Here is a 27,945-nt window from a genome sequence, read left to right on the forward strand (position 1 = left end):
CTTCCACAGAATCCAACCCCTAAGTTCTCTAGAAGGAAGTCTAGTGACAGCACAATGAATCAATCAAACACAAGTTAGACAAATGTTAGACAAATTTTCACTGTCTGGTCCTACCCAAAAGGACATGACATTGTTTCTGCTGCCATATAAAAAACAAATTAACACTTTAATAGCTGGCACATACACCACACTACAAAATAGAAGTGAAAAGCTTTATTATAATAAAAATTACACACCTTTAACAGAGGTGTTTTTATACTCTAAGAAGCTCAAGAAATACAGTATCAAATTATTAAGGATGTAAATTATCACAAGTTCAACAGTATATGCTTAAAATTCAGACAATTTGCTAGCAATTCAATGGCTTTTTGTCAAAATAACCCTGTGTTCAGCCTCTAGCCAGGCATAAGTTCAATGTAGCTTCCTTTTTAATGTGACTTTAGCAGAATAAATTACCAGATATATTGTTCATACAGTTAAACAAGCCAACGCATGAGAGAAACCTCTGTCTAACTTCACTACATTAAACTACAGCCTATTTGGCCCGAAATGCCATGCTAGGAGCAACACCAAGCAATCTGATCCACTGAGATGGGGCAGCTTGACTTTGATATTCCCCTCTTCCCACATTCACCCATGGATTAAGCAGAAAAGAAGACTGGCGTCGAGATGAGGGCTAAGCACATAGGTCCAGAAAACTAGGAAATCCTTCTCATCTCTAAACCATCCCTTGTTTTTAGAAACAAAAGTGAAACCAAACCTTTTTTTGAGATTCCAAACAATTTGAATTTATTTTCTGTGTTTGGTATGCAACTGGGCTCAGAACTGGAAGTGCTGAAATATAACGAGCAACGCTCCTTTCTCTGTGTTTACATCCATGACTGCAAACTAAAGTGCTATAGATGATGGGTTCTCTTAAGCTTACCAGCCCAATTCTTCAGACTCAAGAGGTTTGGATAACTTGAATAAGGAATGGATAAGCATTACAGAGTTTGGATAATCCAGAATTTGGAGGTTGGCCCATCACCAGATGAGAGACAACATGTGGATCCAACAGTCAGATTTTACAGTTATACCATCAACAGGCACATGCTATATATGACCTGGCAAAATCTAATGTGAAGATCTTCAGATATGTCCTCTGGAAATTTTGTTTCAGTCTCTGCTGGCAGTAGAACCCTGGCTTGTTCCCTTCATTCAGCTCCATCTTTCTACTTAGTCTTCAATGTCCAGAGGGACTTAATCCCCAAAATCCAGAGGAATATGGTCCCCATTGACCACAGGAGTATAGTTCCTGCCATCTATAGACCAGAGTCATTGAAGGCTGGGGGACCACAGTCATCATATTCTGAGGGATCACAGTTGTCAAAGGCTGGAGGGACACAGTCGTCAAAGGCTGGAGGAACACAGTCGTCAAAGGCTGGGGGGACGAAGTCGTCAAAGGCTGGGGGGACGAAGTCGTCAAAGGCTGGAGGAACGCAGTCGTCAAAGGCTGGAGGAACGCAGTCGTCAAAGGCTGGGGGGACGAAGTCGTCAAAGGCTGGGGGGACGCAGTCGTCAAAGGCTGGAGGAACACAGTCGTCAAAGGCTGGGGGGACGAAGTCGTCAAAGGCTGGGGGGACGAAGTCGTCAAAGGCTGGAGGAACGCAGTCGTCAAAGGCTGGGGGGACGAAGTCGTCAAAGGCTGGGGGGACGAAGTCGTCAAAGGCTGGGGGGACGCAGTCCCTGTCATCCTGAGGAATATAGTTCCCATTTTTCAGAGGAACACAGTCTTTAATAACTGAGGCAACATCGTTTCCAGCATGCACAGGCCTGGGCTGTGATTTAGGTCCTTCCTTCCCTTGAAGGAAAAAAGTAAATGAATAACATACCCCATATTATATATTATTATCCTACCATTTAAGCATGGACTGTACAGGGTGGGCCGAAGTTTTGGGTAACCTAAAGGTGGACATGGGTGTAAATGCCAAAGGAATGTCATTTATTCCAATTTAGCACTCTGGGTGTGCAAAATGAGTACACTGGAATTTACACATTGAAGAAAAGATGGGGGAGAGTATCAAGAAAAATCTCAAACAGAAGAGTTTAATAAAAAGCAGTTCTCTCCTGGTATCGTATACACCCCTGTTATTTGCTGTTCTTTCTATACACCATTCTACTCCCCCTATTAGGGCCACATTTTCAGAAGGTCACAGCACGTTGGGTGCTGAACTCTTTCAAAATCTAGCCCCTATTTAGGTGCCTAAATGGGAGCTGAGCGGTTTTAAAAATCAAGGCCCAGATATTCATTGGCACCCTCACCGAAGTCTATGTTAATGTAATTTACACTGGAGGAGTGGGTCACACAATGGTTTACCCCTTACACTTATTTGCCCTGTTTTCCTGGCCCATTTAAACCATATTTTTACATCACTGCAGAATTTGCACAGTGAATTGCAGGGGTCTGTGTGCTTTCTTTGTGCATTTTAGGTTATTTTCTCTGTGTCCTGCTCCTTTTATTTAAATATAGAAGCCAGGGGAGCCAGCAATATAAGTATAACAACAAGGGTTTAAAATACCACTGCCCCAAATGTACAGAGAAGTTACATTTTTCCATGGAAGTGTATTATGTCACTAAGCATAAATGTCACTAAGCTAGAAGTCATACATGTGATTTCTTGCCCATTCTCTTCTATTCCTTCATCCCGTTCCTTTCATTCTCTACCTCATACTTTTCTTCTCTGTTCAATTCTCTTATTTCTGGGTAATGTTTTTCTCTCTTCTTTGTTAATCACCCCACTTTCCTTTCTTTAGAAAGCACCATCTTCTTTCCTCTCCTTTTTCTTTCATATTCATTCTGTTATCCACCCCTCTACTCCTTCCACTGTTACATTGTCTCTTTCCCTAATGCCCCAAGGTTCTCCCATAACTCTCCTCACTCTTAATACTTGCCACTTACATAGCACTCTACAAATGTTAGCTACCATCTCACTTTGAGGGAAGTTAGTATTGCTAGCCCAGTTTTACAGATGGGAAAATTGAGGCAGAAAGTTTGAGAGACTTGCCCAAGGTGACAGAGGGAGTAGAGTCAGGGTTAGAATACAGGAGTCGCTTGCTCCCTGGCCCATGTTTACTCCACTATCCCACACTGCTTTTCACACTGTAAGGCAGCATCTTTTGTGGCCAGAATTGTTCACCAATGAAGTGGCTCAGCTACAAGCAGCTGACTGACAGTCCAGAAGGAGCTTACAGCATCCCTGGAGCTGTCAGCAGCATCCCCCACAGCTTCAAAGTGCTGTGGGATTCATTCACCACATAGTCCAGCCTCAGATAGCTGTATGTGAGGATGGTGAATAACATGAGAGTTTCAGGAAAAAGTATAGTGTTCACAGCTATTAAAGCCAGAAGGGACAATTAGGTCATCTAGTCTGACCTCCTACAGGTCCTTAAACTTAGGTAAACTAAAGCATTTCAGTCTTCAGGAGACTAAAATGATGTGTGCCACAGGCAGAGAACTGGAAGGATCAAGGACCAATGCCTGAAGCCTCTGCAATGGCAGGGAACTGATTAAGTGAGAAATGCTCAGATGGTCCAGCAGGGGATCCATGCCCCATGCTGCACAGGAAAGCAAAAAAACACACACAAAAACCCCAGATCTCTGCCAATCTGACCTGAGTGAAAATTCCTTACCAACCCCAAATCTGGCAATCAGTTTGACCCTGAGCAGATGAACAAGGCACAGCAGCCCGACATCTAAGCCAGAAGATTCTCTGTAGCATCTCAGAGCTCTGATCCGCCCCATAGGAGAGTGAGTTTGTGTGTGTATGGGGGTGGGGGGGATGTGAGAAAACCTTGATCTATGCAAGAAATAGCCCGACTTGATTATGTAAAGAGTTGTCACTTTGGATGGGCTAGCACCAGCAGGAGAGTGAATTTGTGTGTGGGGGGTGGAGGGTGAGAAAACCTGGATTTGTGCTGGAAATGGCCCACCTGTTGATCACTTTAGATAAGCTATTACCAGCAGGACAGTGGGGTGGGAGGAGGTATTGTTTCATATTCTCTGTGTGTATATAAAGTCTGCTGCAGTTTCCACGGTAAACATCTGATGAAGTGAGCTGTAGCTCACGAAAGCTCATGCTCAAATAAATTGGTTAGTCTCTAAGGTGCCACAAGTACTCCTTTTCTTTTTGCGAATACAGACTAACACGGCTGTTCCTCTGAAACCTGTCTCCAACTGTGGTCAGTCACCGATGCTTCAGAGGAGGGCAAAATAAACCACCCAAAATACATTTAACCAATTGTTCATTGGGAAAAATATTCCTCCTGACCCCTGGAGGTAACTGGCTGAAGCTCTGAAGCAAGGGACAAGCTTCCAAACTCAAGCAAGCAGATTGCATTGGTTACATTTTCCAGGGTCTCCCCACAAGAAGAAGGGCTAGATACTGACTTTCTGCTTTATATTAAACCTGATCTTAGCATTGATTGATTGATTGATTAATTAAACATGATCTTAGCACTGGCACTGATAAGGTCCCGAAATCAGGGTGGGGCCTGTGGCCCTGGGTTTTGTAAGCCCCAGTGGCCACTTTTGGTTAAAAAGGTAGTGCAGAGAAGGAGAAAACAGATGAGCAAGAGCAAACCTGGTGAAAAGAAATAACAGGAAGTAAGGACATGTGACGCTGTGTCTATTTATAACTTCACTGTTCTCGTTTCTGTCTTCATGACTATTACAAGAGGGAGTGTGAGCTAGAGGTGTTGGCCAGCAATTTAGGGTTCTATTCTTGACTCCACTACAGAACAAAGTGACCTCAAGCAAGTCACTCAATTTCCCTATCTGTAAGTCAGAGATAATATTCACCTGCTGTGCCTCACAGAGCTTAATTTATTAAAATTTGCAAAATGCCTTAAGCTCTTCCAGTGGAAGGCAAGGCTAGAGGTTGCAAGCTGAGCGATACACTTAAGTACAAACCTAGCCAGCCACATTCAGAAAGAGTTACAAGATGCATCCTTCCCAGGGTTCCAACTCATTGTGCTATGTAATCCTGGGCGGAGTGGCCAAATCCCTGTCCACCCTCTTTCTCAAAGCTACAGATAGCAGGGGAGTCTGGTGGGTTTTACTCCTGTTTAGGAATATCTGTGATTCTATTTAAGCTATTTAAATGCACCCAGATACCACTGTGAAGGGGATTCTGGAAATATGTATTAATAATAATTATAACTATTATTAAACACAGAGCTTTCCTTTACAAGCTGCTTCTTTCCTATACAGTTATTTAGTGGGAGCAGGGTGCTGGTCACAGTTTTACTGCTTCAGCACCAGTTAGTGATGTCAGCAAAGAATTTCAGAGAGACCAAACCTGGCTGCTGCTCTGATTGGCTGAGAAGACCCTTGGCTTGTGGTATCATTAATTTTGGAGCAACTGTACACAGCATGTGTGTGTGTTATCCAAATATAGTCACCTGGAGCATAGACTATGCACTGCGTCCTGCAGCACCGCACGATCTGCAGCTTCTGCCTCCCGCAAGACTTGAAATAGAGCTCATTACAGTTACGCTGCAATCGCATCGAAGAGAGCCCTGGACTTTAGTATCACAGGAAACTCTTCAGTTAGGTTAAAAAATCTGCTTTCCTGTTTGAAATGTGGTTTAGGGTTTGTGTTTGTTTTTGTCTCTGCTTACCTTGAAAAGTGGAGATATTTAAAGACAGAGGTTGCTCAGTGTAAAAGCTTGCAGCTGTTGCCCCTTTAGTCTCCTTAATGAAAGCTTCATTCTCTTGCTTAGTGGAGTTTGCAGCCCCTGGTTCCTGTGAAGCTGGATTTCTATTCTCTTCAAACCAAGAAAGCAAAAGATATCTATGTAAACAGATACAGAATGTAGTCATTGCCCTAGGGTAGGATTGTCAAACATATGGCGAGTGGACCTGATTCCACCCTTCTCATGTGTATTTATGATGCCCACATGATATATTAAGATTGGGCAGAATCTTTAATTTAGAAAAAAAGGTAAGTTTCTAGCTTTCATGACTGAAAAAAACCCCAACCCTCCAAACATGAACCCAGGGCTTGTCTACATGGCGAGTTACTGCGTGGCAAGCCAGCATGTGAATCTACAGTGCACCAGCTTGCCATGTCATAACTCACTGTGTGTGTGGACACTGCTACAGCACAGGGAAAGGTGATGGGAGCAAAGCCCATGCAAAGGTGGGAGCTGCCTGGGAGTGACTGCAGGGAAGGAAATGCAGAGGGAAGAACATGGGAGGCACACAAAGACAGAGGGAGAGAGAGAAACAGAGAAAGGAGCCTGTGGAAGGTAGAGAAAGAAAGGACACACATATGCTCCCTTTTTGCTCATTGATGCCAAATGAAACACTAAGGCACTGGATAAATAATAAAGAAAAATATTAACTAAAACTTTAGTTATCACATAAAGGCCATATTCTCCCTCTTGTTCTCAGGGCAAGTTTCCCATTGACATCAGTGGGAAATCAGCTCTGGACTGAGAAGAGTGTGTAGTCCTATATTTATGTCCCACCTCACTAAGCATAATTAAAAATGGAATCTGACCTCTTCAGAGTGAGTTTGACATCCCTGGGCTAGTGACTCATACAGTGTCCTAAGACCTGGGCATTGGGCTAGCAGCTCAGAGAGTGCCCTAGGGCCTGGGTGCCGGGCTAGTGGCTCACAAAGGGTATGTCTACACTACGGAATAAGGTCGAATTTATAGAAGTCGGTTTTTTAGAAATCGGTTTTATAAATTCGAGTGTGTGTGTCCCCACAGAAAATGCTCTAAGTGCATTAAGTGAATTAACTCGGCGGAGCGCTTCCACAGTACCGAGGCAAGCGTCGACTTCCGGAGCGTTGCACTGTGGGTAGCTATCCCACAGTTCCCGCAGTCTCCGCTGCCCATTGGAATTCTGGGTTGAGATCCCAATGCCTGATGGGGCTAAAACATTGTCGCGGGTGGTTCTGGGTACATATCGTCAGCCCCCCGTTCCCTCCCTCCCCCCGTGAAAGCAAGGGGAGACAATCATTTCGCGCCTTTTTTCCTGAGTTACCTGTGCAGACGCCATACCATGGCAAGCATGGAGCCCGCTCAGGCTATGTCTCACCCTATGTCTCCTGGGTGCTGGCAGACGCGGTACGGCATTGCTACACAGTAGCAGCAACCCCTTGCCTTGTGGCAGCAGACGGTACAGTACGACTGGTAACCGTCATCGTCATGTCTGAGGTGCTCCTGGTCGCCTCTGTGAGGTCGATCAGGAGCGCCTGGGCAGACATGGGCACAGGGACTAAATTTGGAGTGACTTGACCAGGTCATTCTCTTTAGTCCTGCAGTCAGTCCTATTGAACCGTCTTATGGTGAGCGGGCAGGCGATACGGACTGCTAGCAGTCGTACTGTACCATCTTCTGCCGAGCAGCCATGAGATGTGGATGGCATGCAGTCCTTCTGCACCGTCTGCTGCCAGCCAAAGATGTAAAAGATAGATGGAGTGGGTCAAAACAAGAAATAGACCAGATTTGTTTTGTACTCATTTGCTTCCCCCCCTCCCCTGTCTAGGGGACTCATTCTTCTAGATCACACTGCAGTCACTTACAGAGAAGGTGCAGCGAGGTAAATCTAGCCATGTATCAATCAGAGGCCAGGCTAACCTTCTTGCTCCAATAAGGACAATAACTTAGGTGCACCATTTCTTATTGGAACCCTCCGTGAAGTCCTGCCTGAAATACTCCTTGATGTAAAGCCACCCCCTTTGTTGATTTTAGCTCCCTGAAGCCAACCCTGTAAGCGCCCCTCCCAGCGTCAGAGCAATGGCAAACAATCGGGCATCTGAGAGTGCTGTCCAGAGCAGTCACAATGGAGCACTCTGATGGGGCTAAAACATTGTCGCGGGTGGTTCTGGGTACGTGTCGTCAGGCCCCCGTTCCCTCCCTCCCTCCGTGAAAGCAAGGGCAGACAATCATTTCGCGCCTTTTTTCCTGAGTTACCTGTGCAGACGCCATACCACAGCAAGCATGGAGCCCGCTCAGGTAACCGTCACCCTATGTCTCCTGGGTGCTGGCAGACGCGGTACGGCTTTGCTGCACAGTAGCAGCAACCCCTTGCCTTCTGGCAGCAGACGGTGCAATACGACTGGTAGTCGTCCTCATCGTGTCCGAGGTGCTCCTGGCCGCGTCGGCTGGGAGCGCCTGGGCAGACATGGGCGCAGGGACTAAATTTGGAGTGACTTGACCAGGTCATTCTCTTTAGTCCTGCAGTCAGTCCTATTGAACCGTCTTATGGTGAGCGGGCAGGCGATACGGACTGCTAGCAGTCGTACTGTACCATCTTCTGCCAGGCAGGCAAGAGATGGGGATGGCTAGCAGTCGTACTGTACCATCTTCTGCCGAGCAGCCATGAGATGTGGATGGCATGCAGTCCTTCTGCACCGTCTGCTGCCAGCCAAAGATGTAAAAGATAGATGGAGTGGGTCAAAACAAGAAATAGACCAGATTTGTTTTGTACTCATTTGCCTCCTCCCCTGTCTAGGGGACTCATTCCTCTAGGTCACACTGCAGTCACTCACAGAGAAGGTGCAGCGAGGTAAATCTAGCCATGTATCAATCAGAGGCCAGGCTAACCTCCTTGTTCCAATAACAACGATAACTTAGGTGCACCATTTCTTATTGGAACCCTCCGTGCAGTCCTGCCTGAAATACTCCTTGATGTACAGGCACCCCCTTTGTTGATTTTAGCTCCCTGAAGCCAACCCTGTAAGCCGTGTCGTCAGTCGCCCCTCCCTCCGTCAGAGCAACGGCAGACAATCGTTCCGCGCCTTTTTTCTGTGCGGACGCCATACCACGGCAAGCATGGAGCCCGCTCAGCTCACTTTGGCAATTAGGAGCACATTAACCACCACACGCATTATTCAGCAGTATATGCAGCACCAGAACATGGCAACGCGATACCGGGCGAGGAGGCGACGTCAGCGCGGTCCCGTGAGTGATCAGGACATGGACACAGATTTCTCTGAAAGCATGGGCCCTGACAATGCATGCATCATGGTGCTAATGGGGCAGGTTCATGCTGTGGAACGCCGATTCTGGGCTCGGGAAACAAGCACAGACTGGTGGGACCGCATAGTGTTGCAGGTCTGGGACGATTCCCAGTGGCTACGAAACTTTCGCATGCGTAAGGGCACTTTCATGGAACTTTGTGACTTGCTTTCCCCTGCCCTGAAGCGCATGAATACCAAGATGAGAGCAGCCCTCACAGTTGAGAAGCGAGTGGCGATAGCCCTGTGGAAGCTTGCAACGCCAGACAGCTACCGGTCAGTTGGGAATCAATTTGGAGTGGGCAAATCTACTGTGGGGGCTGCTGTGATGCAAGTAGCCCACGCAATCAAAGATCTGCTGATATCAAGGGTAGTGACCCTGGGAAATGTGCAGGTCATAGTGGATGGCTTTGCTGCAATGGGATTCCCTAACTGTGGTGGGGCTATAGACGGAACCCATATCCCTATCTTGGCACCGGAGCACCAAGCCGCCGAGTACATAAACCGCAAGGGGTACTTTTCGATAGTGCTGCAAGCTCTGGTGGATCACAAGGGACGTTTCACCAACATCAACGTGGGATGGCCGGGAAAGGTGCATGATGCTCGCATCTTCAGGAACTCTGGTCTGTTTCAAAAGCTGCAGGAAGGGACTTTATTCCCAGACCAGAAAATAACTGTTGGGGATGTTGAAATGCCTATATGTATCCTTGGGGACCCAGCCTACCCCTTAATGCCATGGCTCATGAAGCCATACACAGGCAGCCTGGACAGTGGTCAGGAGCTGTTCAACTACAGGCTGAGCAAGTGCAGAATGGTGGTAGAATGTGCATTTGGACGTTTAAAGGCGCGCTGGCGCAGTTTACTGACTCGCTTAGACCTCAGCGAAACCAATATTCCCACTGTTATTACTGCTTGCTGTGTGCTCCACAATATCTGTGAGAGTAAGGGGGAGACGTTTATGGCGGGGTGGGAGGTTGAGGCAAATCGCCTGGCTGCTGGTTACGCGCAGCCAGACACCAGGGCGGTTAGAAGAGCACAGGAGGGCGCGGTACGCATCAGAGAAGCTTTGAAAAACAGTTTCATGACTGGCCAGGCTACGGTGTGAAAGTTCTGTTTGTTTCTCCTTGATGAACCCCCCCACCCCTTGGTTCACTCTACTTCCCTGTAAGCTAACCACCCTCCCCTCCTCCCTTTAATCATTGCTTGCAGAGCCAATAAAGTCATTGCTGCTTCACAGTCATGCATTCGTTATTCATTCATCACACAAATAGGGGGATGACTACCAAGGTAGCCCAGGAGGGGTGGTGGAGGAGGGAAGGAAAATGCCACACAGCACTTTAAGCACAGCACTTTAAAAGTTTACAACTTTAAAATTTATTGAATGACAGCCTTCTTTTTTTTGGGCAATCCTCTGTGGTGGAGTGGCTGGTTGGCCGGAGGCCCCCCCACCGCGTTCTTGGGCGTCTGGGTGTGGAGGCTATGGAACTTGGGGAGGAGGGCGGTTGGTTACAGAGGGGCTGCAGTGGCAGTCTGTGCTCCAGCTGCCTTTGCTGCAGCTCAACCATACACTGGAGCATACTGGTTTGGTCCTGCAGCAGCCTCAGCATTGAATCCTGCCTCCTCTCATCACGCTGCCGCCACCTTTGAGCTTCAGCCCTGTCTTCAGCCCACCACTTACTCTCTTCAGCCCGCCACTTACTCTCTTCAGCCCTCCACCTCTCCTCCCGGTCATTTTGTGCTTTCCTGCACTCTGACATTATTTGCCTCCACGCATTCGTCTGTGCTCTGTCAGTGTGGGAGGACAGCATGAGCTCGGAGAACATTTCATCGCGAGTGCGTTTTTTTTTTCTTTCTAAGCTTCACTAGCCTCTGGGAAGGAGAAGATCCTGTGATCATTGAAACACATGCAGCTGGTGGAGAAAAAAAAAGGGACAGCAGTATTTAAAAAGACACATTTTATAAAACAGTCGCTACACTCTTTCAGGGTAAACCTTGCTGTTAACATTACATACATAGCACATGTGCTTTCGTTACAAGGTCGCATTTTGCCTCCTCCCACCGCGTGAACGGATTTTGGTTGAATGCCAGCAAACATACACTGCAGTGCTTTGTTCTACAGTGATTCCCCAGTACGTGTTGCTGGCCTGGAGTGGTAAAGTGTCCTACCATGAAGGACGAAATAAGGCTGCCCTCCCCAGAAACCTTTTGCAAAGGCAGAACCGCAAATGCCAGGGCAAAGTAATCCTTTCACATGCTTGCTTTTAAACCATGTATAGCATTTTAAAAGGTACACTCACCAGAGGTCCCTTCTCCGCCTGCTGAGTCCAGGAGGCAGCCTTGGGTGGGTTCGGGGGGTACTGGCTCCAGGTCTAGGGTGAGAAACAGTTCCTGGCTGTCGGGAAAACCGGTTTCTCCGCTTGCTTGCTGTGAGCTATCTACAACCTCCTCATCATCATCTTCTTCGTCCCCAAAACCTACTTCTGTATTGCCTCCATCTCCATTGAAGGAGTCAAACAACACGGCTGGGGTAGTGGTGGCTGAACCCCCTAAAATGGCATGCAGCTCATCATAGAAGCGGCATGTTTGGGGCTCTGACCCAGAGCGGCTGTTCGCCTCTCTGGTTTTCTGGTAGGCTTGCCTCAGCTCCTTCAGTTTCACGCGGCACTGCTTCGGGTCCCTGTTATGGCCTCTGTCCTTCATGCCCTGGGAGATTTTCACAAAGGTTTTGGCATTTCGAAAACTGGAACGGAGTTCTGATAGCACGGATTCCTCTCCCCAAACAGCGATCAGATCCCGTACCTCCCGTTCAGTCCATGCTGGAGCTCTTTTGCGATTCTGGGACTCCATCATGGTCACCTGTGCTGATGAGCTCTGCATGGTCACCTGCAGCTTGCCACGCTGGCCAAACAGGAAATGAGATTCAAAAGTTCGCGGTTCTTTTCCTGTCTACCTGGCCAGTGCATCTGAGTTGAGAGCGCTGTCCAGAGCGGTCAGAATGGAGCACTCTGGGATAGCTCCCGGAGGCCAATACCATCGAATTGTGTCCACAGTACCCCAAATTCGAGCCGGCAACGTCGATTTAAGCGCTAATCCACTTGTCAGGGGTGGAGTAAGGAAATCGATTTTAAGAGCCCTTTAAGTCGAAATAAAGGGCTTCATTGTGTGGACGGGTGCAGGTTTAAATCGATTTAACGCTGCTAAATTCGACCTAAAGTCCTAGTGTAGACCAGGGCAAAGTGCCTTCCTATCTGGATATTGCCTTGATGCTCTGAGGTTGCTTTCCTCCCTGGACAATGCCTTGGTGTTCTGAGATGCCTGTCTGCCTCAGTGGCAACTGCAAGCTGGGTAAAGATGTTTTCAGAGGTAAAAAATTAAAACTGAGGTTTGAGCCACAGCATCATGAAGAAGAGAGACAGGGGCTTTGGCCAGGAAAGGCTCTTTGTCATATACAGTTACAGCATTTTCACACTACAGTGATAAGAAATTGTATAAATTATTCCCCATTGGAAAGCTTGTATTTTTAGAATTTCATTTCCTGGGGCTGGTGGATGAATCCAGCAATGCTGAGGCACTGGCTTCCTAGGCAGTGACTCAGACGAGGTCAGAGACTGAGTAATGCTAGTGGCAGCCCAATTCAATAGTAGCTGCATCTAATTCTCTTGGGTTTCACATGAGTAGGTCTGAGAGCCGCATTTGATTTCCTTCCATTTTTTCCAAGCCATGGTTCACGTTCTACATTACTGCACACACCTGTGGCCTAAAAACATGGCTCACCCTTGATAAAGTCAATGGAAATTGATATTTCTCTCAGACTGGAGTTCACCAAACTCTCACATGGGGTCCCTTATCCACTTTTCTGAGATTTTTCAGGATCTCAATCTATGTTTAAAATATACAATTTCTGAATATGACTAAACCCACACTGTACATCAGAGCCTAGTATCAAAACCTCAGACCCATGCATATCCCGGATGGTGCCTACTGAAGAACTCCATTCAGCAGGTTACTTCCCCTGATGCCACCATTAGAGCTGGTGACAAGGTTTTGTTACAGACTCAAAACACAGGCCTGGCTTGCAGAGATTCCTAGGCATTTCAGTGAATTTGGACGAAGTTCCAGGCACCAAGGAGAGATTTATTGTTTGGAGTGGAAACCAAGCAAAACTCAGTACAGTCCCATTGTTACAGCTTGACGCCAAGCACAATTCAGGAGGTTTCTGGAGCTCTGGCTGAGTTTTGCTTTCTGATTTGGGTTCAGTAGATCTCAAAATTCTTGGGCATGTGAACCCATGTGAACCAAACCCCACAGTTCAGCCACTTCTTCTGAAGTGGAACAGCTGAGCTCCGCAGGGCTCTGTTCACTGTGCTCTGCAATCCCTGCTGTTACAGAGGGTGTGAGCAGAGGGGCTGGTGGAATGCAGTTACTTCACTTGAGTAACCTGGGTGAATGTGTTGTTTCTCTTGGGTTTGCACTGTTCAGTTTGCACCTGCTGGAACTAAGTTGCACCCATAGCGAAGGCCCTATAGCTCCTAAGGGACACATATTAGAAATAACATTTTTAACTGTTTTTGAAAAATCTCTGTGGTCCCTCTGATTCCTACTGATGGTGTTGGGGGAGCTGTCAGTGCTCTTGCAATGTTGATGGAGGTGCTGTTTGTGAGGAACACAGCATAATACGTCAAGAGCAGACTTGGCTCTGAAGCAGAAGGAGGAATGGTCCTTATCAGTACAATGAGCCTTTTCAAGATACGTCTTTTTAATGGGGTGGGGAGGGGAAGAGGGATAAAGGAAGGAGAAAAGGGTGACCGAACAGAGCTAAAGAGAAGAGAAACTTTTCCCATGGTATACACCATCAGTACTTGTGGAGCCATCCCCACTGAAGCCGCTGGCCCCAGCACCTTGCCTGCTGAATCTGTGCCATGCTCAGCCCCACGCTTCCAGCCTGGGCGGGACATAGGCTGCTGGAAGTGGGGTGAGCCTGGGCAGAGCCCGTGAGGGGATCCCTAGTACAGAAGCCAGACCCACAGCAGCAGTGAGAAGGAGGGGCGCTGGATACCCCACCACCTACTCAGGTTTGGCCCCACCCACCTTCCATCGTGACGGGGAGCTGCGGGGCCAAAACTGAGCAAGTGGCGTTGTGACCAGGTTGTGACCATGGGGGTTGCGGTGCTGCTCCGGTTTGGCACTGTGACCCCTGTGCACCAGGTCACAATGTCACTCACTCCAAACAGGCGTTGGCAGTGGGGCAGCCAGCACTGCTCCTCCCGGCCACTGCCAATGGTAAGTACTGTATGTAACATGCATAGGGCTGCAGTATCACTGCCAGCAATTCTCTTGACAGCCCAGAAGAAACTTACCCACTGCAAACTTATCAGGCGTAGGAGTCAACCCACCCTGGGAAAGATATTGAAAAAACAGGGCTGGGAGGGCCAAAAGCCTACACCAAGTGTCACAGTACTAATCTACAGCACTCTGTTGTTATTAGCAATCCTACCCCACGGGGAGCTTGATGTGAAGGGCAGGAAGGGCCTGTTATAGCAGCCATAACACCGGGACCACAGAGAGGAACTGTGAACAGGGGGAGGCACATGGAGCCAGCCAATCTCCGTGGTACTAGGGCTCAGTGCTGGTATCACCTAAGGCCCATTGGTGTTTTTGTGGATACCCTGCTACCATCCCTGAGTGCTTGTCTTAGGTAACTGCTGTGATACTAGTTGCTTCCACGGTTAAGAATTCCTCTCCTGTCTGGGCTCTGCTTCAAACACGGCCAGCGGTATCAAATACATCACGTTGTCAGCAGCGTCTTTACCCTCCTGGTCCCAGAACCATTCTCAGGCAGCCGGACTACTCACCTTGGTCAGGGCTGCTCATGTCTCCCTCTCCACATTCTACAAGGTCCTCGTCATAGCCGCTTCGGCCCAAAGTCACATGCCGGCAGCTTAGGTTTGTCATGCGACCTTAACCCAAATAAAATAAGAAAAGCACGAGATGTTTGGGAAAGACTCTCAATGAAAGATAAAACTAGCATAATCTACTAAGGTCTGCTTCCCATCACCCCTCCTGGTATCTAAGAGTCCTGGGAAAGTGAAGACTTGATGAATTTGAAACGATGAATGTGTTATGTGGATAATTTTAATGCCTCTTGAACGGCACAGTTTATGCCTATTATTTCTTACCGCTCTGCCATTCAGGACATTTTGCTTCCCCCATTTTGCCTCCCTCTTCAATCTCATATGTTGCTGCCTGTTTACTTGTCCCTTCAGGATGATCACTCTCTTTTTATTCTGCTCTTTCATTTTCCCTCACTCTCACATCCTCCTCCCCTCTCCCCCCGAGACATTTCAAAGATTCCCAAACTACTAGTCCATTCATCCCATTTAATTTCTCACCTCCTTCATGGAGCAGGAGGACCACATCTATTCTTCATTGCCCCTCCCAGAGGTGCATCATTTTGAAAATGTGTATGTGTTGACGTTACAGATGGTAATAATACTGCTCTCCCCTTCTATTCCTACTTTTATTCCTCCTCTCTGCCCTTTCTGAACGCTATGCTGGGGTGAGCTGCCCCCTCTCTCTCTCCATTTGCCTGTGGGGTATGGGAGCAAAGGGCTGATTGGTCTCCTCTCTCTTCCCTGCCTCACACAGCTGGCAGGAAAGGTATGGCATGTCCTACTTGTTGCTTCTCATGCTGCCTGTGTGCAGGGCCCCCTCTGTCTCTGTGCGGCAAAGCACATCCAGTCAATAGCTGACTAATGGCTTCTAGGGGATGGGGAGACTTGCCTAACTGAGGTCTTTCTGGGACATACCGAACTCCTCCTCCCATCTACGGCAGGAGGGTGTGGAAACAAAGACAAAGTTATCTCCCTTCAACTAGACTTGGAGGCATTTGCTCCTCACTCCCATCCCCTAGAGTCATGCCCATGACTATGCCATACAGGGCTGTGCGCTTATCAAAACTCACAAGCTAAAAGATGGTCTGTCGGTACTTGGACAGGAGACCTCCAGCCTAAACTCAGATGCAGCAGAGAGGATTGGAGGTTCAGTAGGGCTACGACCCCGTTACAAAGTGTTAAAATGGCCGAACAAGGTTCTGAGGGACAGAGTTAGCTGACACAATGCTGGCGATGACTTAGAGGCCAATGTAGACTGGGACAGATCTTGTTCAGTCCTGTGTCAACCAGCGGGGTTAAAGACTGGTCCTCCTTCCACTCATCACTGAATGTAATTTGTCTTCGTCTACACTCACTGGTCAGCATCAGATCAGCAAACTCTGCTCTTCATAACCATGTTCAAACACGGTAATGTTCTGTAATGTAGACAGGACCCAGGTGGCACCTGGAGTCAGAACTGAACCACTTCAGGACAGAATCTGGGATACTCTTCTGCTTGAGATACAACTCTTAAATGAGACATAAAACTGAGGTCCTGGACACTTCAGACCTTTATAAATCCCGGGCCCTTTTAACAAAAGTCAGAATGGTATCATCATGATATCATGGCCAAATTCTATCTCAGGTCATTATATTCCATTCTTCCAAATCCTAGTCTCACAACTGAGATTGTATTTTGAAGCAATTCAAATTTCACAGCCTATTAGATGGCAGCAGCTTTCTGGTACAGGTAAGGTGTTAGGGCCAGATTTTTAGTTATTGGGGCACCTAACTTCCACAGAAAATCAATGGAAATTAAGCAACTGAATACCTTTAAAAATCTGGCCCTTAGTCAGGTAAACAGAGCGAGCCAAAAAATAAATTAGGAACCAAAATGTAAGGTGGACTGTCCCTATGTACTGATTTTTAGTGACAATGATTTACCCCATTCTGTTAGAGTTGAAGAGGGAATCCTTACCTGTTCTGTGTTTGCACTTTCTAAAATGCCATATTAGTGAACCCAACACAACAATGAATACAGCAACATGCACTCCCACTATGGTGAATAACAGTAAATGCAGGTTAACTGGTGAGGCCACCGTCTCTTGTTCTAAAATGAGAATAAAATGGCAAAAAAAAATCACTGACTTAAAATGCCTTCTGCCCCATTCTGTTAGCGTTACACATGGTTCTTTTTGTAATTTCCATTCATATACAGACAGTATAAAAAGATCACATACTAAACAACAGTACAACAAGGCCTTATTTATCTGTTCTGTTTTTCTGACTTCCCTTCAAGCTCAGTCGAGTCAGAAAAGTGACCTGATGAAACAAAACTGTGGGATTCCCTATGTATTTTTTCTCAGTGTCTGCAAATTAAAGTGGCCCAGTTTACAAGACAAATGAGTTTTCCTAACAGCTGGCATTGCAAACCCAGCACGGTATCTGATGATCCAGCTGTGCTCCTTCTGCCTCATACAACATTACCAGAAATAAAGGGTTCGTGGTCAGACGCAAGCTGGTGAGTCTGTTGAAGATTTGTGAGGCAGTATAGGCTCCAGATCTCTGTCGTGTAGCTTGGCTTGCCCTTGAGGAGCTACAAGGAGAAACAACCTTGTTTTGGTCTGTGTGAAGTCAACATGTGACGTAAAAGCACACAGAGAGCTGAACCACTGGGCAAGAAGAGGATATTTTCATAGTCTGTCTGACCATAACATTACTTTAAAGCAGGGGTAGGCAAACTTTTTGGCCCAAGGGCCACATCGGGGAATAGAAATTGTATGGCAGGCCATGAATCATAGAATCATAGAATATCAGGGTTGGAAGGGACCCCAGAAGGTCATCTAGTCCAACCCCCTGCTCGAAGCAGGACCAATTCCCAGTTAAATCATCAAATGCTCATGGAATTGGGGTTGGGGTGCGGGAACGGGTGCGGGCTCTGGGGTGGGGCTGGGGATGAGAGGTTTGGGGTGCAGGAGGGTGCTCTGGGAAAATATCAAGGGGTTTGGAGAACGGGAGGGGAATCCAGGCTGGGGCAAGGGGCTGAGGGGATGCAGGCTCCGAGCGGTGCTTAGATCAAACGGCTCCCAGAAGCAGTGGCATGTCCCATCTCCGGCTCCTATGCGGAGGTGCGGCCAAGCGGCTCCGCACGCTGCCCCATCTTCAGACACCCCCCTGCAGCTCCTATTGGAGTGCGTAAGAGCCAGAGTGGTGCCATGCCATGGCTTCTGGGAGCCGCGTGGTGTGGCCTTGACCCAGCAGCCCGGCTGGAGCGTGGCTGAGCCACATTGTGCACCCCCGACCCAGTGCCCCAGCTGGAGCACCAGAGCAGGGCCGAGCTGCATGGTGCGGCTCGCAGGCCAGTTTAAAACAGCTCATGGGCCAGATCCGGCCTGCGGGCCGTAGTTTGCCCACCCCTGCTTTAAAGGGGTCTGGATCATATTCCACGTTGGTGTAACTCCAGTGGAGCCATGACAGGAATGAATTCAGTCCAAAGATAGAAGTTCTTCTAGCTAAGCTTTCTCCTGCATTAAAGATTTTTGTCATTATCATATAACTCAGCTGACTTAGAGGCTGGCAATCATGCATTTTGTAAAAGTTTGGTGCAGTCTGAGAATGCCTGAGTATCAACTGTATGTACAGTACCTGAAATCAAACTGTTTGGTTGCTGTGGTTATTACTGTCTGAAAATGAAAGGTGACAGTGTCAACAAAAAAGCAAACTATTCTGGATCTGAGTAAGGGCCTTGATCAAGTGACAACTACAATCATTTTTCTGCTCAGTTGGTGAACTACATCTACACAGCAACTATTTTCACAACACAACCACACACCAACTGAATTTGTGAGTCCATACCTATCATGCTGACTGTCTTCGCACATTAGGGTGAACAGATGTCCCAATCTTATAGGGACAGTCCTGATATTTGGGGCTTTTTCTTACATAGGCTCCTATTACCCCCCACCCCCATCCCGATTTTTCACACTTGCTATCTGGTCACCCTATTGCACATACTGGGAAAATGTGAGCAGCTATCCCATAGCGCCTCAGTATGAGACAGAGTAATTGAAGGACATGCACAAAGAGTGGCAGCAAAAGCTCATGAGGCAATGCACTCTGGGATGTCCTACTGCACAGAGAACAAGGAGGAGAAAGGCCAATGTGTGTATACTGGCATCGTTAGGGGGTCTTATCCACACAGCAAAATAACAGCATAAGACGCAGAATACAGGAATACAGGAGCAGGAGCGGCAGGTTTGTATAATTTTTGGTAGTACCCAGAACGGGTCCAAGTCCCGCCCCCCACACGCACACCAGCCTAAGGCTCTGGGAGGGAGTTTGGGTGCAGGAGGCAGTTTGGGGTGCAGGCTCTGGGAGGAAGTTTGGGTGCGGGAGGGATGCGGCCTCTGGGATGGAGTTTGGGTGCTGGGTGCAGGCTCTGGGCTGGGGGCCAGAGAGGAGGACTCCCCCCAGCCCTCTCCCCGCCAGCAGCAGCGAGATCAAGGGGAGGGGAGTCCTCCCCGGCCCTCCTCCCCCGGCCCAACACTCACCCAAGCTCCCCCAGGCTGCTGCTCAGGAGTTGCCTGCCAGGGGGGGCGCCTCCCATGTGCCTCCTCCCCTCCTCCCTCTGCAGGCACAGTAGCCGCCTCAGCCTGCCCCTGGCACCACTCCCTTGTACCCGGCTGCAGCAGTGCCTGGAGAGGGAGTGCAGAGCGGAGCTGCAGGGGGTAGCTGCCCACTGCCCAGGGCAGGCAGGGAAGCTCGGGGGAGGTGTGCGGGGGCGGCAGGCAGGGCCAGGGGAGAGACCCATTCCCGAACATTGGTGGAGCCTGGCCCCCTGGGCCCTGAATTTGCCGGAGCCCGGGCATCACAGACCCATACAACTTGCCACCCCTGGACAAGGGACACTAGGGAAGTGAGCTGCACAGTTGAGACCCTGCACAGTTTAGCCCCCTCTCTTCCATTTAAATCAGGGAGCTGTTAGCTAAAGTGATTTAGCTCAGTGGTTCTCAACCAGGAGTACACATACCCCTGGAGATACATGAAGGTCTTCCAGGGGGTACATCAACTCATCTAGATATTTGCCTAGTTTTACAACAGGGTACATAAAAAGCACTAGCAAAGTCAGTACAAACTAAAATTTCATATAGACAATGACTTGTTTATACTGCTCTATATACTGTACACTGAAATGTAAGTACAATTTTTATATTCCAACTGATTTATTTTATAATTACATGGTACAAATTTGTTTTTAGGAAGCTGACCTGAAAAACCTGGGGCACAGCTGGGGAACCATTGAAAGACTTGCCAGAAACAAACAGGAGTGGAGGAGCTTCATCACTGCCCTAAACGCCAGAGGCGTAATAGGAATATAATGATGATGATGATGATGGTCAAAATGAGAAAGTAAGCAATTTTTCAGTAATAGTTTCTGTGACATTTTTGACAGGTTTCAGAGGAACAGCCGTGTTAGTCTGTATTCGCAAAAAGAAAAGGAGTACTTGTGGCACCTTAGAGACTAACCAATTTATTTGAGCATGAGCTTTCGTGAGCCACAGCTCAAGTGAGCTGTGGCTCACAAAAGCTCATGCTCAAATAAATTGGCACCTTAGAGACTAACCAATTTATTTGAGCATGAGCTTTCGTGAGCCACAGCTCAAGTGAGCTGTGGCTCACGAAAGCTCATGCTCAAATAAATTGGTTAGTCTCTAAGGTGCCACAAGTACTCCTTTTCTTTTTGTGACATTTTTGTATTTTTTATGTCTGATTTTGTAAGCAAGTAGTTTTTAAGTGAGATAAAACTTGGGGGTACGCAAGACAAATCAAATTCCTGAAAGGGGCACAGTAGTCTGGAAAGGTTGGGAACCACTGCTTTAGCTGATTGCAACTATCGGTTCTGATGGCATTAAAACAAATGGGGGAGAAAGCTAACCCTAATCTGAATTCCTTTTCATAATCATTAATTTCAGCCCAAACTGAGTTTAATGTTTCTTGGCAGGTAAGAAGGCTAATCTTTTTAGAAAGAATAATAAGGGAGAGCTCTGAAGCAATGTTTCCTTTCTCTCTGGTCCAGTTTAGTGTCAGAATTCTATCCTCTCTAAGGGCTTTTCCATACACAAAATTTGTACAACTTTAACTATCCTAGTATGAAGGTCCAGACCCCACTAATGTGGGCACAGTTATATCGGCATAAAGGTCTTATGTTGGTATAAAGGTGTTTCAATTACAAAAAATCAGAATGAAAGCTTTGTTTTGAGTTGACCCCAAACCAAAATTTTTCAGAATGTTCAGTGCATTGAAGTGTCAGCAAAAAATATTTTAGGTCAAATTGAACATTTAGTTTGACCAAAACCAAAACATTTTTTTACAATTATGAGCATTTAAAAATGTTTTTAATGTTTAACAATTAAAACTAAAGGAAATTTCAAAATAAAAAGTAGTTTTGAACCAAAAAAATCAAACCTTTTTTTTCAAAAATATTGAAAAAAAACTCATATTTTTTCAGAACGTTTTAAACATTTTTTGAACAGTTCTGCAAAATCAACACAAATTCGCAAAATATTTCAGTGTTGCCCAATCTTCATTTTTCACCAAAAATGTTTCCGCTTAAAATTTTCACCCAGCTCTAGCCTCTATTTCATGAATGTGTTAATCAATTAATGGTTAACTAGTTATGGAATGTCTCTGACATGGTTCTTCTGTGCTCACACTTTGAACCTGGAATGAGTGTTATTGCAGTATTTAACTGGGGAATAAAATAGGTTTTAAAGTAGACAGAATATTAACACTGTCCCATTTTTGCTAACATTTTAAATTGAGAAATACTCACCCACTTTCACATCAATCATTCTCTGGTATATAATCTTCCCATCTCTGTTTCGCACTTCCACTGAATACCGTCCACAATCACTTTCCTGAAGCCTGTCAAGTCTGAGCGTGCCATCAGATAGGATCTGAGATCTGTAGGTGTTTCCCGCATTGGACTCCGACTGGGAGTAATTTAACTCAGCAACCAACATGCTGTCTTTCTTCCACATTATCTGGACCAAGTCATTCCAATCCTTCGCTGCTAGAGGTAGGAGCACGGAGCCGCCGACAATTCCTGTTACTTCTTGAACAGGTGCTGTTTTGTTTCCTGAGGGGGAAAAGCCATCGCTGCTAAATTTAAGGGAGGGAGCATTCCTTATGTTCCCTTTTGACTGTGAGTGATCTCTTTTCTGTTGTATCTTTTCAAAATGGAGGAATGAAGTCAAGTGCTGGGGAGTATGTTTGTTAAACCTAGTTTCATACATATGGACTTAAAATAAAAATAATGCTTTCCTGCATATTTATTATACCTTTTCCATCCCAAATGATCATAATGTAGTTTATACGCTACATCGAGAGCAAACACGGGAACACCACACACTGCCACATTGCACAACAGTTTAGAAGAGCAAGTGAAGAACAATACTATATTGTTAGAAACTGGGTGAAACCTAGTTACAGGTCGAGTTCAAAGTCCATTGTAATTGGTCAGTGCGAACTCACCCTTCAGTTAACATAACCATACACATAAGTCCCACTTAAGACAGAAGATGTATGTGAACTTTAGGCTGAGTATTGTCATGAGTACAAGTGTGTGTGTGTGTGTGTGTGTGTGTGTGTGTGTGGGCAGATGCGAAGAAAGATCTCAGAAAACTAAGGTCAGACATGAATAGATGGAGTGAGAGAGGCAGCCCGAAGGAACACCTAAAAGTGTGTAATGGATCCTGGAAGAAACCTGGGAAGAGGTGTTTGGGTCAGGGATGCAGGCTGAAAAGAGCACTCTTGGTGTTGTGAGCAAAAGAAGATGTTTCCCACTATTTGATTTCTTCTGCATTCAGAGATACAAGACTTTGTACGTTCTTGTGTAAATAAACAAAACTGCATCAAAGAAATGCCTGACCATCACCAATTTCTACTCCCAACTGCAACACCCACAGGGCCCCAACTTTGACTAGCTACTCAGGTCAAAAAATGGCAACAATATCCAATCAAAATGGCTGGGAGAATTTAGAGAAGGCAGACTGCACAATTTGACCAGATTACTATAACTAATGCCCCTTCTCTTACAAAATGTGGTATGGAATCTTAATGTTTCTGAGTAGCCTTGGCTTCAGTTTTTTATCTCTCATCCAAAAGTCAGCACTTCCTGCAAAACAATGCCCCCTAGCACTTGGCCAAGGTCTAGGTTCAGTTCTGATACAGATGGAAGTGCCACCAGTTGAATCACCAGCACAGCTTTATGCAGCACTTGATGCTCTCCTATGCAAATAAGACGACTTGAAGGTGGCTTGCAACTGTTTAGTCTGTGAGATCAAAACACAGCAGAGCAAGGAATAAAAGGAGAGCTAGAGTAGGCAGAACTTTCTTAAACCCATGTACAGTTGGATCACGTTTCAACATTTAAAATACTTATTGGCAGATGTTGGGCAAATACAAAACCCAATAGTCACACCAATAAATACCGGTGTAAACTGAACTCTTCTCCTACATATTCTGATTCACTGTTGTACTGGAAACCCAAGGAAGGTTTGGAGTTTGGGTTTGTTTCTGAGAAGTGTCCACATATTTGGACATTTTACTGTATTTGAGGCTTAGCCAAAGGTTACCCAAATCTTTGTAGTCTGAATGCTGGTCTGAAAATCTCATTAGAAAGCTCTCTGCTGAAAGGCCCTGCACTTCTGTATTGCAGTCCTCGTCAGTAAACCATTAGACCATCCCATCCCATGGGAATCTGAGCAGTTCTGGCTCCAGTCTGGGCTGGACCCCAGAAGAGAAAAGAGTACACTATGCAAAAATGGAAAATTAAACGTACCCTAATACATTAGAGTCTCTGAAAAGTTTTGGTTCAAGTTTGGTTATAAAAGTGTATGTTTCTTATTTTATCTGCAGTAGGTCTTCCGTCTCTACCAGGAGATCGACTATATGCTGTTTCTGGTTAATAACCCACTGTGAGATCACGTGGTGCTGAAGACCAGGAATGCAGTTCAGAAATATGGGAACATTTTTCTGGGTATTTTAATCCTCCACAAAAACTGAGTTCATTAAATGACCTTTTCAGACCAATTTTTCAGCTACAGATAGAGATCACTGACCTGAACAATACACTGACGCATACTAAAACTACACTTTCACATTTGCATGTTATTGATATAATCTACAGGCCCTGACAGGCATTGCATAGTGGGCTGATACTTACCGCTATGCTCCAGTTGAATTTTTTGATGGCCCAAACCTGCCCCATCATGATCAAACACTTCTGCTGTGTACTGGCCCTCATCCCCTGGCTGCATGGGGCAAACACTCAAGCTGCCATTGGAGAATGCACGAAATCTCTCGCTGTATGTTCCAGAGCCCCGTACAGGGTGACCTTTCATCTTGGCCACTTGCTTATTGCCTTTCTTCCAGGTAACATGAATACGCCTGTTTGTGAAATTGTGCAGGTCAAGCGTAACACAGTCATCTACAGTTCCTCTGACAGTGCGCATCCCTTCAGTGGCCCCTGATAATAAAGAAAGAATACATGTGCATGAGAATGTTTGCTTACAGAATGTACATTTTACATTCAGGGTGATTACACACTACATGAAATTATATACATTTGCTTTTAAAATCTTTTACTAGACATTTTACAGACAGATTCCCAGGTTAATTAGCAGTGTTATGATAATGGAACCTACCTACCAACCGTTTGCTTTTAATAAAGAAACTGCAGTTGTGTAAGTCTATGGATAATTTCCTTGGAATCATGGGAAGGCCTATTTTCTTGACCAAAGTCATGCCAAGAAAGCATGATTTACTTGGACTTGTTTTGGGAATGGAGACTCCTACTGAAATGTGCACAGCCTGTTTACAGAAGAAACGTTCCTGGACCATACTATTATTATCATGTTTATTATGGCAGCACCTAAGGACCAAATGAGAATAGGGCCCCATTGTGCTAGGCCATGTAGACACAGAGTAATATATTTAAACATTTTCCAGAAAAAGGTCCTAATGTTTATTATCATGGTTCGGGGGATGGATTCCTGGAATTTGACTACCCTATTGTCAGAAACAAGCAGCTCTAAAAATCTGTGGCACACTAAGCTGAACTTGGCACAGATATGAGCTTTAAGAAGCCGTTAGCCCTAATGTGTGAATGAGAACAACTCCAATCCAGCTGCAGACATCCTGCTCAAATTCATGCTTAGAAAAGACAACAGCTCCATACAGGTATTTGGTAAAGTATATAAAAGCCAGTATGCAAAGTCCCTAATATATCATTGGCATTTAATCATTTTCTGAACCAAATTCGCTGTAACTAGTGGATGCATCATTGAGGCCAGTACAATCAAAAAAATTTGGAATTTCTAGACCGAGTCATTTCTGCAATAGCAGGAGCCAAAAAATAAAAATAAGTTAGGAAACTTTTCAGAAAGTGCAAGCAATTCATTTTGCACACTCATATAATCTAAACACCCATGTCCAATTTATACCAAATTCTACCCTAACATAAAATCACCCACATGAGATTTCACACAGATAGCTTCATAATGACTATAGTAAGATCGGTTGTGTGTCAAAATGTGGCTTAAAATGGACAGCTAGCTACAGCAGTAAGGGACTAAGGTCTCGCATTTATCTGTCCTTCTGTCCATCCATCCATCCACTTTATAATAAAAATTACCAACTTCTCCTCTGACTTCTCCCTCCCCTAAAGAGAGAAGGGTCATTCTCATGTAATTGAAACACAGAAGGAGGATGTCATAATAACAGTTATGTCATTTGGTCGGCTTCTCTAGTCTGCTAAGGCCACTTTGTGCCACTCAACCTTAAAGCTGAGATGGCCAATGGAGAATTTCTCCTGTGCAAGTCTCTCTGGCAGAGGATGTACAGCTGCCTCCTGTGCCTGCAGCCCCATCACTACTGGCAAAAGAGGAGGGAGAGGGTGTATCAGGAGTGCAGTGAAGGCCGACTGTCTTGAGGGCAGGGTAGAGTGCAGTAATGTCCAATCTTCCACTGGCACGAGGTCCCTGAGAAACTAGCTTGCACTGGCCTGGTGGCTGAGAATCAGGGAGCCACAACCAGCCCCCCAGCTCTCCACTCCATTCGAGAAGAGCTTGGACAGAGTACCGACTTTGAATTTTCAGTGTAAATTTGTAGAAATCTTGCTTGACTTGGTTTGCAAATGCATCTTGCATTCTAACTGCTGTTTATTCAAACCACAATTTAAAATAAAAAATTAAAGCTTTCATTTATTTTCACACTTCTCATGGTATAGGCTGGAACATTCTAAAACACGATCTAGAGACAGTAAGGCCAAGATTTAAAAAAACAGATGCCTACAATTACATTTCAAAAGCTAATTTAGCTCTAAATCAGTGGGCTAAGCATCCAGCAGATTTCAAAGGGAGCTGATGGGTGTTCAGCACTTCTGAAAATCAGGTTGGTTATTTCAGAGCCTAAGTAAAGTTTGTAGGAGACTGATTTTAGGCTTCTGGCTTTGGAAGTCTTGGCCCAAGGGTGAGTGCTATGAATGACTAATAAATATTATCATTGAGTGCATCTCAGAACCTCGGGTCACTGATGGGACCAAACAAATTCAAAACTAGCAGACACTAAAGTGAGGAGCATATGATAACAAGTTGAAAAACATAATATGCCATAACAAACTTTGATGGGTCTGCACCACACATCCCTACAGAGTAAGACATTCGGATATTACTTTTATGCCTAGCATGTATGTTTAGCTGAAAAACTCTTTGGTAGACACGATTTCCAGTTCTGTTACACACATTCACTGTATATTGTCCCTCATCCTTTTTCTCTGTATTGTAAAATGCTACAGTTCCATTAAAAAAGATAGTAAACTTACTGGTATGATGTGTCCAGCTACTTAACAAAGTCCTTCCCTTGTTCCGAGTGATGTGAACAGGGTGTTCCAAGTCAGGATACTCATGATGCAGTGTAACAAAACTACCCAGCATCCCGTTTACAGTTGTCACATCACTGTGCACTGGAAATATAATACATGCAAAACATTTTTAGTTACAGAACAACACAATATGTTTCTGGGCACCATACTGAAATAAATGATGCAGATTTCTAAATTCTAAGACAGAAATGTATCCTCATGGCTAGAGCAGGAAACTAGAAGTCAGGATGCCTGGGTCCTAACTGTATGATCTTGGGCAAATCACTTCGCTTCTTAATGCTACAATTTCCCCATCTGTAAAATGTTTTACAACTTTTATTCTCTTTTAGCAGCCTTCTGATGCTTAATTAAGTAATGTTTCTAAAGTGCTTTAAGATCCTTTGATGAAAAGATGCCACTCTCAGTATATCCCAATGCCAAGTGTGGGCAATTTTCAGCAGTTGATACTTGTCAAATTATTTGTTTTTGCCTTCTGGAAACACAAAAAAATAAAAACTCAGAAATACCGCACCTAGCATCCTTAAAGTTTTTTCAGCTTCTTACTATCATCTGAACACAATTCAGTGCAGTAGTCTTTCCAACACTAAATGTACAATATATTTTCTTATAATAAATTAATTTCTTATTATGCTTGTCTTTGGTTATTTTACAGATACACTGAAATCCTCTTACGCTGAGGTCATTTCTTTTGCAATGAACAACATGCCTATAAGCTAAGGCTACATACAGAAATCAACAGATTGAAACACTCTGAGCAAGTACTTCTACTTCATCCTAAAACATGCTTCAGTATTGCCCCAATTCTGCAACCACTGAGCACAATGGCAAAACTCCCCTTGATTTAATTTGGAACAGAATCACATGTCTAATTTGAATTTAGTATAAACACATTCCACTCTTAAAGAATTACTGAGAAAGAAAGAAAGAAAGAAAGAAAGAAAGAAAGAAAGAAAGAAAGAAAGAAAGAAAGAAAGATGGCTTACCCTGGAGAATAATAAGTGCAAACAACGTAGACTGGAAGGTAAAACTAGATGACATTTCAGAAATTATTTTTGTTCTAGTATTTCACATACACTGTACTTTTTTGAGGAAACCTCTACAGTCCACTAACTTAAATCCA

At 45.5% G+C, this 27,945-nt stretch overlaps 1 protein-coding gene and 2 long non-coding RNA genes across 4 annotated transcripts in view; 1 reads left to right on the forward strand and 2 right to left on the reverse strand.

Moving 5' to 3' along the window:
* LOC142068549 (uncharacterized) overlaps window positions 1-27,825 on the forward strand; it is a 67,782-nt gene extending 39,957 nt beyond the window's left edge. For both annotated transcript variants that reach the window (XR_012664384.1, XR_012664385.1), the window contains exons 2-3: window positions 20,140-20,290; window positions 27,478-27,825. This is a non-coding gene — a long non-coding RNA (uncharacterized LOC142068549). The remainder of the gene's footprint in view (window positions 1-20,139; window positions 20,291-27,477) is intronic.
* Window positions 267-27,888, reverse strand: LOC125631814 (uncharacterized). Its single transcript, XM_075117966.1, has 8 exons — window positions 27,809-27,888; window positions 26,766-26,906; window positions 24,108-24,410; window positions 21,714-22,019; window positions 16,860-16,991; window positions 14,864-14,968; window positions 5,659-5,805; window positions 267-1,840 (listed from the first exon to the last, which is right to left on the reverse strand). Exons 1-8 carry the CDS (start codon window positions 27,861-27,863, stop codon window positions 1,302-1,304), a joined length of 1,728 nt encoding a protein of 575 aa, XP_074974067.1. The 5' UTR covers window positions 27,864-27,888; the 3' UTR covers window positions 267-1,301.
* Window positions 10,362-12,227, reverse strand: LOC142070591 (uncharacterized). The gene is made up of 2 exons (XR_012666461.1): window positions 11,309-12,227; window positions 10,362-10,921 (listed from the first exon to the last, which is right to left on the reverse strand). It is a non-coding gene; the product is annotated as an uncharacterized LOC142070591 (long non-coding RNA).
* Window positions 27,889-27,945: the final 57 nt, after the last annotated feature.

This window comes from Caretta caretta, chromosome 1 (assembly GCF_965140235.1).
Source record: "Caretta caretta isolate rCarCar2 chromosome 1, rCarCar1.hap1, whole genome shotgun sequence".
Taxonomy (NCBI): Eukaryota; Metazoa; Chordata; order Testudines; family Cheloniidae; genus Caretta; species Caretta caretta.

Coding starts and splice junctions, on each gene's coding strand:
- LOC125631814 (XM_075117966.1), bottom strand. CDS start 27,863: ATGTCATCTAGTTTTACCTTCCAGTCTACGTTGTTTGCACTTATTATT. Junction 16,992..21,713: donor AATGATTGATGTGAAAGTGG/GTGAGTATTTCT, acceptor TTCTCATTTTAG/AACAAGAGACGGTGGCCTCA. Junction 14,969..16,859: donor AAAGTGCAAACACAGAACAG/GTAAGGATTCCC, acceptor ATTTGGGTTAAG/GTCGCATGACAAACCTAAGC.